The sequence below is a fragment of the Acomys russatus genome, chromosome 14 (genome assembly GCF_903995435.1).
Source record: "Acomys russatus chromosome 14, mAcoRus1.1, whole genome shotgun sequence".
NCBI lineage: Eukaryota > Metazoa > Chordata > Mammalia > Rodentia > Muridae > Acomys > Acomys russatus.
The window spans coordinates 17,642,910-17,656,512 of NC_067150.1; the positions used below are offsets into that span (position 1 = coordinate 17,642,910).

The following is a 13,603-nucleotide window of genomic DNA, read 5'->3' on the forward strand; positions in this document are numbered from 1 at the left end:
GACAGGAAGAGAACATATACACGCTGGCCAGCCAGTCAGCATACTCTGGGTTCAGATAGAGGCTCTGTAAGGTATAGGTCAGTTCTGCTCTTTGAATTTAGAAAAATGAAATGGCATTGGTTGAGGTGTTGAGGATGTTGCTGGAAGAAATTGAATTGGAGCCAGAGAGCTGGACGTTATAAATATACATGTGCATACACACACACATATAGAGAGAGAGAGAAGGTGGAGGGAGGGAAAGAAAGAATTCATGTGTATGTGTTGTAAACACACCCATGTGTCTTTGTATTTGTACATGTGTGTGTGTGTGTGTGTGCATGTATGCCTGTGTGGATTTGTATTTATGGATGTACATGCATTTACACAGGTGTGTGTGTGTGTGTGTGTGTGTGTGTGTGTGTGTGTGTACAAGGCATGGCTGCACATGTGAGTGAACTGTGAGGTCATGGGTAGGGCAGGCTAAACCCAGGTAGCAGGTGGGATGTTTTAGGCTGTACTAGGTAGCTGGAACTTGGTATCTGAAATCAGTTTATATTTGATTTTTGAAGTTAGGGATCAAATTGGTGAATATGTGGAATTATGGAAATATGAGGAAAACAAATTTCCACGAGACAAAATTCCTATGTAACTTTTAAAAAACTTGGCTTTTTTTTTTTTTTCATTTAAATGTAAATCAGTTGCTGTCTCTGCTGGGTTATACACTGGTGGGAAGAGAGCCAGCACCCTTTTTCCTGTGTTGGCCCCTTACAGTAAAGTTAGAGGAAATGTAAATGCATACAGGCATCCAGGTGCCACCTGGTGGAGCATCTGTTGGCTCTCAAGTGCCTTGCGGGCTAACAGCTGTCACTGACATCTTGTGCAAGGCCAGAGCTCCTGCCTGTAGAGGACAGTCAGGGCCTGCTTTTTACCAGACTCTCCCACTACAGAAATCCCCTCAGCAGACAGTGGCTGGCTCGTGTCTCGGGCAGTATTTCTAATTCCAGCCTTTCCTGCTTTTTACCTAAGACTTGGCATCGTGGTGACTCTCACCCTGCTGAGGTCCCAAAAGCTCCACGTGACTCGGTGGCCCAGGGCCCCACAGGACCTGTTTCCCCAAAGTTTGTGCTGTGGGGAGGCGGGAGGGAGGAAGGTTTAAAGCCATGATTATGTGAGTTGTGCCCTGTGGTTAGAACGCCACTCCGGAAATGTGTTGATCCATGCAGTGGCCCCACGCAAGGTGCTGGAGAGACCTCCCTCTCTGCAGCAGTAATGGACCGAGGCTGAAAATTCCCTTCTGGGCTTTCAAAGGAAAACATACTTGAATGACTGCGGAAATCTTATGACACGTTAAGTGAAATATAGGAAATAAAATTTCATGTACAGGGATTGTCTTAACTCTGTTAAAATAAACATACACACACACACACACCCAGAACTGTAGACAGTGTTTATTTCTTAGTGACAGAAATATGAAGGGGTCTTTGTTTCCTTGTTTCTTTGTTTCTTCCTTGCACTTTTTCTGTTTTGTTTTGTTGTTTGTGGGAAAAGAACTAGTCTCCCCAGCTCCCTTTGGTATTGTCTCTGTGGCCTGTGGGACTCTTTACCTCTCACATAATAGTCTCTGACAAATGTTTGGAGAATGTTCACTGCTCCCAGAGAAAAGGCATTTCATTAAAGTAGACATACCAGGACAAAATTAAAAAAAAAAAAAAATCTGAGGCAGTTAAGAGAAGAGCATCGGAACTGCATATTTTGAAACAGCAATCTTAACAGGTGTGGAACATTAGTGTAATATGTTTAAATTAAGGAATTTTAGATTTTAAAGTCAACATTTCTTTCAGAAAGTACACAAGAAATGAAAATATAAGTAATATTATCATAAATAAAGAAAAAGAGGAAAAAGTGCCACATGTAATTCTGTTGCCTAAGGGGAAAAAAAGTTCTAGTGTTTGAGTTTCTAAATTTCTGATCTCTTTTTCTCTAGACTCATGCATTTATTTACATATATTAAAAAGAAAACAAAAGAAAGCCGAGATCTAAAAATTTGCCTTCAAGATGGTGAAACAATGTGTTATGGAGGGAAGCTGGCATATCCTTCTCTGTCCTCTGGCCTTAGGCATATTCAAACAAGTTATTTCCACAGTCCTCTCTCTGTCTCCCTAACCCTCATGCCTCATGCTTTCCAGAACAGAGTGACCAGACATCTGGATATCTTGGACTGTAGCTCACTTCACTGGCTCTCCTGGAAATAGCTGTGGGGATGCACTGCTCACTTTTGTTCCCAAAGTCTTATCTGGATGCCTCCCTTCCTAGGCAGACAGGTTTCTGCCACGCTAACAGTCTTACTCTTAGGCATTGTTCAGTGCACGTGTCCCCTCGCTCCTTCAGGATCTGGCATGAGGACCTTCGGGTGCCAGAAAAAGGGGCCAAAGTTTCACAATGATTTCAGCTCATGATGCTTATGTCCCCACGTGTAACACATAACTCTCAAGCCTGCTCATAGTCCTGAAATTTTGTTGGCTGCTTCTGTATTGCAGTCAGTCACACAGAGATCATACTGGCTTCCAAACTCTTCTCTCCCACAAATTAAAGACTCTTGAAAAATATCTCTCCTGACAGCCCTGTTCACAGACAATTTCCATTTTCTGGGTCTCTTCTGGACATCCCCCATTGCTTCTTGTCCAGCCAAGAGTGAATTCAGGCTTCCTGAGGCCAGTTCGGGGCAGTCCAGTTTCTGTTGTTTCTTTCAGGATTTGCTTTGTCACATAATTGGCTTTATCTACGAGTACCTACACTTCATTATTAGAGGCAAAAAGAAGACAGAAACAAAACAAAACTAGAAAAACATGTGGAAGAAAAAATGGTTCATTTGTGGTTCCATCAAGAAATAGAGATTGTTTGGTGTGTGTGTGTGTGTGTGTGTGTGTGTGAATGTATGTGTATGTGAGTGTGTGTACGTATATATGTGTGTGAAGAAGTATATGTGTGTGGGTGAATATGTGTGTGTGAATGTGAGTGTATGTGTGTGTGTGTATGTGTGTATATGTGTGTAAGCTACCTAAGATTATCATAGAAACAAAGAACAGAATCCAGTTGCTGGATTTTTTCTCTTACTAGGACAGAAGCCTTTCCCTAGTCGTGAGAAGCATTCACAATTTTTCAACTGACTAAATGACAGTTGTGTTATGGGTCTACTGTGAGGTGCTTAGCTGTTTGTCTAATGCTCGGAGGCAATCTGTCGACCTTCATTTATGCATTGGTCATCAGTAGTCCTGCAGAAGAGTGCTACCATAATGAGTGGACTTTTCGCAAATGTTAGCTATTGATGTTCTTTGTTAATTCATTTCAATTATGGTCAGGACATCAAGAGAAGCCACAGTCCTTACTGGGACAGTTAAAAGGTCACAAGAGGATACAGTGTTTTGGATTCTCTAGATGAGGCCATCTCTTACAGCCTTGAACGTTCCAAAGTGTCTGTTGGTTCTATGCTAACTTGTGGAGTAAGTGGGACCTAGAATCTTACAAAGAAAGAAAGAAGCTTGACTTTGACACTCAACGTAAGGTGGGATACTAACTCTGAACTTTTGTTCTCCTGGGGGTGCACACTGCCATTGCCTTGTCGACTAAATTGCAAGGTTTTCGTGCTGGCAACAGATTTCATTAGTCAGAGAGTGAGGAACAGTGTGAGAAGGCAGGTTTGGACTCTATCCCATGCAGCAAGGGACTGTGGCAATGCACTGTGGAGATGTCAAGCCAGGGAGACTGGCTAAGGGACTTAGAGTAGTGGGGGCCACACCCAGTGTATAACAGCAGTAAAATTGGGGTCACAAGAAAAGTAGACAAGAGAAATCTAAGAAAGGTTTACAAATGGACATTGAATTCAAATATCACTGCCAAACCCACCCACTTCTTCCACGCCCACAATATAGATATTTTTGAGCATGCTTGTTCGTTGAAGTGATTTTATGTTTCTAAACCTCTCATTTTTGTCTCTGACAAAGTTGGACGAGAAGCAGCAATCAATTTAGTATATTCCAAAATGTGTGTGATTTGTGTGGCTTACCATGAGACTAGCTGTGAGTCCTACCCTGACCCAGCGTTATTTTCCACATGCTGTGGGAGCAGGGTTGGGTGTTGCCACCGATGCATTGCTCTATCCAGGTTGGCTGTACTCTGGACTCCGTTCTGACATCACACAGCCTGGGCCATCTCCTTCAGCCTTGAAGATTAAGAGCTACCGTTGGTTCTGTGCTACCATGTCAGTCTTTCATCCTCGGCCTGGTCTTTCGTCCTGGTTATTGTTGATTTGATTGTTGTTCTGGTGCTGACTGGAAATTTCTCTGTCATTGCTCACGGTGATTTTCTTTTGGTCCGAGATGAGGTCTCACTAAGAAGCCGAGTCTGACTTCTAACTTGCCACCTCCACACATCAGCCTCCTGGGTACATGCCCAGCTGCCTTTCATTATATGGGCCAATTTCTCTAAGTAAAATGTTTGGTGGTTCATGCCTTGTGAGAAACACATAGCAAATCCTTCTGCTGAAAACAAACCAATACCAACTTTCATTTTTAAAAAATATTTAATTTCCTATATTAGCCTCAGGGTGTTAAACTTTACTTTGCTTCTGTATGTATGAATTAGTGGTATTTCCGAGTGGTGAATTTATTGTACTAGATGTACTAAGGGACTTTCCAGTTTACTTTTTTATTTAAACATTAGATTTTGGCATGTGGATCAAAATGTAAGACACATATCCTTGGAGCCAGAGAGATGGCTCAGCAGTTGAGAACATGCCCTGCTCTTTTAGAGGACCCAGGATCTGTTCCCAACACTCACACTGGGCTACTTATACGACCCCCTATTACTCCAGCTCCAGGGGATCAAATAGCCTTGCCTTGCCTCTTCAGACACATGTGCACGTGCGCGCGCGCGCGCACACACACACACACACACACACACACACACACAGAGACACACATACACACACAAAATAAAATCTAAAATTAAGAACCATAACGAGAATTATTTTCACGCGGCATAGCTTTACTACTGCTCTTTGTTTGTATAATTAACTTTTGTTCACGTGGGTTACTGAGTAAAGGCCTTAGTGCAATTCCTTTACCCGTGGAAGCACGCCAGGCTGCAGAATAGAGATGTTGTCAGAATTCCAAGATGGTAGGAATCATCTCTAAATGGGAACACACTATAGGACTTGTAAATAGGACAAGTACAATGTTATAATGCTCAGCCTGTTTCAAATCTTGATTACTTCAGTGACTCCTTCCTAAGCCCCTGACCTGGTGGGTGCTCACCCAGCTTAACTTCCGGGATTTCTGATTTCATTGTACCTTGGCCTTGCTTGTGACCCTACTTTGCTCTCTCTTTCTCTCTCTCTCATTCACAGAGCCCGGTGTGTGCACAGTATTCGGAGATCCCCACTACAACACTTTTGATGGACGGACATTTAACTTTCAGGGGACCTGTCAGTACGTCTTGACAAAAGACTGCTCCTCCCCTGCCTCACCCTTTCAGGTGCTGGTGAAGAATGACGCAAGGCGTACCCGCTCCTTCTCCTGGACCAAGTCTGTGGAGCTGGTGCTGGGTGAGAGCACAGTCAGCTTGCAGCAGCACCTCACTGTGCGCTGGAACGGCTCGCGCATCGCGCTGCCCTGCCAGACGCCCCACTTCCACATCGACCTGGATGGCTACCTCTTGAAGGTGACCACCAGAGCAGGTGGGGCTTCTTCCGTGGTCTCCCTCTGACCTTTATTCTGCTTACCAATGCCAGAGGTGGTGGCAGTGGCAGCGGTGGCGGCAGCAGCCGCAACTTCTTGGAGTGTGCCTCCTTTCTGCACAGGGGAGCCACGCTTGTCTCCTGCCCACGTGGGGGAAAGGCACATCCTGAAGACGCTATGACATAAGCATGGCCATTTGTACCACGCAAAGCCTCACACCTGGACACCAGCCACACCAGTCCTGCGATTTCTTTTTTTTTTTTTTTTTTTTTACATCCAGAACCTTTCCACTCTCGTTCTAAAAATAACCTCAGTACCCTCCCCGTAACCTCTTTCTCCAGCTTTGTTGCTATTTTAGGGCACTAATGTCCAGCTTGGAAGTGTCAAGTATGTCTTAGATCAGCCAGCCATGTGCAGTTTCACATCTGGGAGAAGGGGGAGCTTCCTTGGTAGTAACTGTTCAAACGAGGGCTTGGGGGGAGGATCCTCAGAAGTAAACAGCTCAGTACCAGTTGCTGTTCAAAAGAGAGACTGAGGGCAGCCAGATGGCACAGGCCTGCTGTGAAGGGGTCTGGCACAGGACAGCCGTGAGGTCAAGGAAAAAGTTAAAAGCAGGGATAGAAACACCGCTTTGTGATGGTGTGCTTGCCTAGCCTGTGTGAGGCCCTAGGGTCAGTCCCTGGCACCTTAAAAATAAAAATGAACAACGAAAGGCCTCCATCAGTGCTCACTGTAGAGTCATTGTCTTACACTGGGAAGAATGCAGCCACCCTATGTGGGCACGCAGATAGGAGTATGGTGGCAGGAGCCATGCCACTGGCGACCAGCAGGCCTGTGTACTCTAACACTAGGGGAGGATGTTCTCTGCTACATGACACATGGGAGGCTGGCTCTGAGAGGGTTTCCTCCCGCTGGACCCTGGAAGTGTAGAGAGGATGGCCGAGGCCCTTTCTCTGCACTAGCCTTAGGTCACCTGTCCTGTGCGTTTCCTCTTCACGATCAAGCCCTTCTGAGCTGCCAGAGTTCTCACGGTCAAATCCCGGCATGCTAGCAATCATCATCTCAGAAAAGCATTTTAGAAGCAGAATCTAGTTGGTTCTTTATCATCCTCAGAGAATCAGTCAGCCCATTTGCACTACTGCCTCATCTGTGTGGGTCCTGCCTCAGCACCTTTGTTTAAATGGAAGACAGTAGTTAGGTATTGCACTCTGAGTTCTCCTGCTATACTGCAATTCTTTAAGCCTAATATGTAAAAGAATTAGTGCTTTAAAAAAAAAAAACTCTCTCTCACTGATGAGAATTTAATAATGTAAGTGCATCACTTGAGTTCTAGTTTATTCTGTGGGGTTTTCCCCTCCTGTTGCTTCAGAACCCTAGGCAATTGTTACAATGTAAGCCAAATAAGCATTTTGATAAATTGGCTTAAACCTATATAGCACGCCAGCTCAGTTAAGCAGGGCAAGACGCCAGGGTGGAGCCTGGGAGCTTTTAGGTACGGAGACATCATTTCAGTAAGGCAGTACTAAGTGTTAGTGTATAGGGACATTTGGTAAAGCAGAAAAGCTCCCATACTTCTCAGGTATAAAAGGCTCTGTCAACTAAAGGTCATAGTCCACTCAGAAAACTCAAGCAACTGTTCTGATATCCAAATGACATGGCACTCTAAAACTGAGACCCCAGCTTTTTGCTTAAAAGGAGCTGACATCCTGGACCCCGGTAAAGTATGTCCAAAAAGGGCTGTTATTGCACAGAAGTAATTAGAAGCATCCCGCCTATCTGTTTGCAAGCCAGCGAGACACAATGGATCGTACTGATATGGAAATTATTAGTCAGTCACGGCCCAGCTCTCAAAGCAGTACTGGAAGATTACTGACAGCCCAGGAGGCTCGACACTGTTGCATGCGCAGCTGGCAAGACCTTATGGAATAAGTATGTTCTCTGTACAATTCCATGTTGTAAAAATGAGCAAAAGGACGGGGCTGCTAAGAAAATAATGATAGCTCATAAATACCATTATCAGATTAGTGAATTTTACTACTCTAGACCTTAAGCTCAATATTACAACTTCTTTTATTTTTCCATCTCTTTTTTCCATGATGCAAGTCCCTCCTATGGCACCCCTGACACCCAGCTGAACAATTTTCTGTAGTGCACACACATCACACCAGCCCGATTCCTGGAGGAGAGGTATTTTCCTCTTTTCCTGAGCACTGAACTTACTTTGCACTTCGCTTTGAGTGAAATGTCCGCCTTTCCAGACAGTAGTGTTTCCATTTTGGTCTAGCCATCTCAGTTTGAACTACCCCTTAGGGATAGTTTCATTTTTATCACCTATTGATTTCAAATGGCACGGCGTTTCCTTTGAGTGTTCATCTTCCTTATTCTCTTTCATAAGTTAGAGCAATCAAAGGATTCTGTCTTCAAAACAGTGGCTTTCCCCCGAGAGGCCTGCAGCTGGAGGACCAGGAGGGAGAGAGGCAGGCTGCTTTTGCCTTTTGCGGTTTATGGACTTAGCACTTGATGATGGAATCTGGCTGTGTTGCCCAGGCGGTGGCAGTATGGCAGAATCTGGATGCCACTGCTTACCTGCTTTCTCAGGGTCTTAGCATCCATCACTCACCCTGACCACACACCCTGCCCCGACTTCGAGTTCTTAGCCAGGATTGTAAACGTAAGCTTTCTTTCTGCCATCCGTTTACTTCATCGGCATTATCTGAGTTCCATCGGTCTATCTGAAAATGTTCATAGAAGAGGAACACGCTTTTTATGGTAAATTTGTACATCTGCACACTTGTCAGAATCTTCTCTGGTGTAAAACCTGAACAGAAAAATCATTTGGTTTTTATACCTCCCTGCAGAATACGTGCAGGCTTTACATCTCCTGCCCTCTCTGACTACAGCGAAAAGCATCAGTAACCAGAAACCAAAACAATACAGAAAGCAGCTTGGAAAGCACTCACTGGAGAGAAGGGGCAGGGGAAGGCCCTTCCTAAAGTGGAAGGAATGTGGTTGCTGTGCACAGGCCCGGGTGGGACATGTGCTTCAGCTTTAGCTCGCTGTTTCTACCCCGTTTCTCATGCAGAGAACTGGGAAACTCATCCCAGGTGCAGCCAGGACTATCTCCTGCCCCTTAAGCCCTTTTGTTGTTTTTCTCTCTTAAGATGCCCGTTTAAAGGACCAGCTAGAAGAGCCATTACTTCCCTTGAAGCTTATTAGCTTTTGGCCCATCCTAACTCTGCTTCACAGAGACTTTCCTCTCATAAAGTGTAAAAGGACTCCACAAGATACAAAGGGTCATAGTATAACAGTACAATATTTCATCTGTAGTAGAGAGTTTATTTCCTTTCAGTATGAAGCCTGGCATTGGTCAGTGAAAATCTCAGTGTGCTGATAGCAAAGAAGGATGGACATGTTGGGGACCCTGTTTTATGAATGAGATGTCATGAGTTTTGAGCAGAGTTTACCACAAACACCGACCGGTAGGTCTGCATGTCTCCAGGCACATATGGACTGCCAGTCCCTACGCAGAGCGAGAACACAGCGATATGCTTGCTCTCCACCACTGACTTTGCAGGACTAAGTTGTCCAAAGGCTCAGAATTATTTTATCATGGTCAGCGATGACATTAGACGCCCTCGGGTGTAAATTCTTCACTAGTTGTGGTCCTTGGAAGAACAGTGTTTGCCTGCTGTCTAAGAAAGAGATTTGCACTTTGGAAAATTTTGCAACATGGAAAAAAAATCTTTGGACTTGTGCTCTAAAAGTTGGACTTGGTATGGAATTGATTTTCTCTCCCCTCGTTTTTCTTGCTGAGTAACTGCCCGGCTGCAGGCTTGTGAGGTCAGGTTTCCTCTGCACCTTGGAGAACGCACTACAAATCATTTTGTAGTGTGTTTGCCTTCTTTCAAAACAGTTGTTTCAGTGTCTTAGCTAGCGTGGAGCTTAGCATTTAGTTGGCTTTACAGCATCCGAGGGGTGACCCCTTCATTTACCGAGTCTATGCTTTGAGTCAGGCTCTATGTTAGATGGTGGCGTATACAGAAATGTGACATGGCATTATATGAAAGCTCTCGCGGGTCACACCATGTCTCAAACTGAAGCTTGTGTAAGGTGTGGATGTGCCAGTCCTGTGTCCCTTCTCTCCTTACTTGGTGCCATCACTGTTCCCCCAACCCCCTTAGCCAAATTTCTCCCAAGACACTTTTCCTGTGGCTTTCTTCTATTCTCCCCAATCCCCTCAACCTGTTAAATGGCTTTTTTGACCCCTCCTTTCAACAACAACAACCAACAACAACAACCAAAACCTTTTCAACCATTTGCCTTGAATTGAGAATTCTCTATTCCTTCCATCCAATACAGAGTGGTTTCCTTATGGGTTTTTCCTGTTTATTTCTTGAGAATCCCAATTTGGGGCCACTGGTTTATTTTACCAGTAGCTCTCCATTAAATAACTCTATCTTTTGACATCTGTGTGGCATTTTCTCAGTAAAGCCATTTGGCCAGGCTTCTTTCCCCTTGGTGGTCATTTTTTATTGTTGCTGTTTTTTGAGACAGTGTTTCTGTATATAAAACAGCCCTGGCTGTCCTGGACTCACTCTGTAGAGCAGGATGGCCTTGAGCTCGCAGAGATCCGCCTGCCTCTGCCTCCCTGAGTGCTGGGATTAAAGGCGTGTGCCACTGTGCCTTGCTCTTTGTGGACATTTTCAAACCTAGGAACTTTTAGGTTTAAAATCTGTCTTCTGGGTGTGCCTTCCTTAGGTCCCTTTTCCTCGAAGACATTGCCTTGTGGAAATGTCATATCTCAGCAAGACTAATTCTCTTTCACTCCATCTACCCAAGTAGAGTTCTTCTTTCTTTCCTTCTTTCTTTTCCTCCTTCCTGCTTACTTTTCTTCCTTCCTTTCTTCCTTTCAGACCCATCCTCATCTCACCTCTGAACCCTGAACATTTGCTCATTCACCTAGTTGGCAATTCAGGAAAGAAGATGACAAATTTTAGGGGGAAATCACTTTTCTTCTTCCCAGAGGCTCAGACAGGCAAAATGAAGCATTGCTGTTATTAGAAACCCAAGCGCCCCCGAATGAGAGAGTCAGGAGGGAGCAGAGACTCCTCTGTTTAGAAGGTCCCCTCTGAGGTTGCTGGCCATAGCACACAGTGACAGTGATGAAGATGCCTGGGCCGACATCCACATGAACGTGTTGTAGAGGCTCCTGCAGTTCATGGCATTGTGGGTTCTTAAGCAGTCACCTTGGAACTGAGGCCCTGCCAGAGATTAGTCGGGTGAATGGTACCAAAATGCGCTTAAAACAGAAAACTAGAAAAAAAATGAGTCATTTTCTTTAGATCGGCCCTTCCTAGAATTCTCCTTTCTCTTGAGGCTGGTAGCTTCACTTAACAGCATCGGAGTGGCTCTAAGTGAGTCTCTTCTCAATCACCTATAAAGACTTACCTGAACCATGCTGCTGTGACATAACCTGACTTTCCTCCATGGGGTGTGAAAGTTAACCACACAGTGGTGTCTTGGCTAATGATGTTCCTCAAAACCTAGCCTAGCATTTCTGGTAAAAGTTCCATGTTTTTGTTCAATCTTCCAACACTTAGCTTGTCAAAACAAGAAGGGTCTTCTCTTTCCTCTAGAGCAAAGACTGTTTGTTGTTTACTTGTTTGGCTTTGGTGAACTGCTCTGATGGTAGATACACAAGAGGAAATTCTGCCCCATTCTAGTAGTCTTTAGTACCTACCTATTTAGACACTGAAGTCTATGTGTATCCTAGGGATGGAGGTACAACAGTAAATTGGCTCTCCAGTTGTTTACCTACATGCAATGTCTGTCAGGGACTTGTGTCTCAGGAATCCCTACTTGTGGACGAGGAGTAATGCTTTCACAGATTTGAGTGTTATCTTCTGAATCTATAGTCACAGTTTATATATGTATTTGTTTAATGGTCTCATTATAGTGAACAGTTTAGAAAGTCTCCCTTGATAATTTAAAGGAATAAATATGTAGGAGAATATTTGGATAAAGAGATAAAAATGACATTGACAGTATAATACTTATTTCTTTGTATTCCAAAATTATAGCTATTGTCGCATAAGCAAAGACACAATTTGGACAAACACAACTCCTTTCAGAAAAATTAAAAATAATATCCATTAGCATAATGTAGTGAGAGGAGGAGTTATCTATGGAGGTCAGACTCTAAGAGCAGAAGATATGACATAGGGAAAGTTTATACAATTAATGGAGTAACTCATTTAATTTATGTAAAATTGAATGTGGGAAGGTGTAAAGGCGTTTAAGAGTTTGAACAGTCCTAGGGCTGCTCATCGAAGGGTGATAGCCTATGCACTGTGCAAAGACGCATGCCTTTGGGAATTGTTGGGATGTTCAAAGAGAGGGAGTGACTCTCTTGCCCTCTCATGCTCTAGGTTTGGAGATATCCTGGGATGGAGACAGTTTTGTGGAGGTCATGGCTGCCCCTCATCTCAAGGGCAAGCTCTGTGGCCTTTGTGGCAACTACAATGGACACAAGCGGGATGACTTGATTGGCGGAGATGGGAACTTCAAGTTTGATGTGGATGACTTTGCTGAGTCGTGGAGGGTGGAGTCCAATGAATTCTGCAACAGACCACAGAGAAAACCAGTGCCTGAGCTATGTCAAGGCACAGTGAAGGTGAAGCTTCGAGCCCACCGAGAATGCCAGAAACTCAAGTCCTGGGAGTTCCAGACCTGCCACTCAACGGTGGACTATACCACTTTCTACCGGTAAGTACAACCCGCTGACGGACAGGTTTGGGTTGTACGCTAAAAGTGTGTTTGAACTTGGAACCAAGTGTATAATATTTTTTTGTATACCAAGTAAGGCCTTAAATTGTAGGGTTATCACCCCCACTTCTTTCTGCCTAGTAACTCACCCTGTCCGGAATTGGTAAATTTTATGACGTACCCAGGCTGGTCTTCTCAGGCAATTCTGCGTGTCTGCAGGTGTCCTATGGAGGAGTCTTCAAGCTGAGGGCATTTTTAGGAGTTAGCCTGATTGGTAGATTACAGACTGCCTGACAGCAAGCCTGCTGAGTGAAATGGAACCTCAGATCAGCTTGGCCTCTGTTTTGTGGTCGTGGGACCTCAGTTATCTCAGGTCTGAAAAACAGTTCACACACGCTTTGTGGTCTAGTCCAGATCTGTCTGCACATGGGAAAAATAAGGAGCTGAGTGAGAAATCCCTGGGTGTTGATGAACTCTGAGGGTGCATATCTAGAGTCAGAGGATAGTTGGAAATGAGATGGAGGTTGGAGGAAGGAAGGGATCTCATTAAGACTGGGGGTTCTACCTTTCCTATGCTGTTAACCCTGATTCACACCCAGCCGAGGGCTTGCATTTGACCCCCTTGTAACAGAGCGGCTTTGGAAGCTGGTTAGGTTGGCCTGCTGGCACTCCTGCATCCTACAGAATTCCCTGAGTTCAAGAGCCACGGCTGCCTATAACTTTAACCACTGTGGGTGTGGGAGGAAGCACGAGAGGAATGCAGTCCGAGAGGCCGTGGTTAAGTGATTTGCCTGTGGTCGGCAACCACAGAGAGGTTATTTTTACTCTTAATTGCCACTGCTTTATTTCCCTTAGCTCTCATTAAATCTGATCTTTTTATTTTAATTTGATCTTTGGACATAAAAGATAGATTTCTATAAAGGCAGCTCAGAGTGGGATGGAAAAAGACTGTCCCTGTCATCACAGATCCCCAAGCATGGCTATATCTGCCAAGCCAGTAGGCTCTAGTCATTCCCTCAGCTCTTTCAGCCATTTTCCTGATATAATTTGAACCCTCTGGGTTCCCTTATTTTCCCCCTTTGTTCTGCCCCTGAGCTTGGCTCCACCCTTTTCCTACTGAGTCC

General features: G+C 44.6%; 1 protein-coding gene across 1 annotated transcript in view; it reads left to right on the forward strand.

Annotated features, from left to right (window-relative positions):
* Positions 1-13,603, forward strand: part of Bmper (BMP binding endothelial regulator) — a 243,434-nt gene that overhangs the window by 159,083 nt on the left and 70,748 nt on the right. The window contains exons 12-13 of the mRNA XM_051156089.1: positions 5,384-5,713; positions 12,143-12,479. Coding sequence (XP_051012046.1) covers positions 5,384-5,713; positions 12,143-12,479 — 667 coding nt within the window. The remainder of the gene's footprint in view (positions 1-5,383; positions 5,714-12,142; positions 12,480-13,603) is intronic.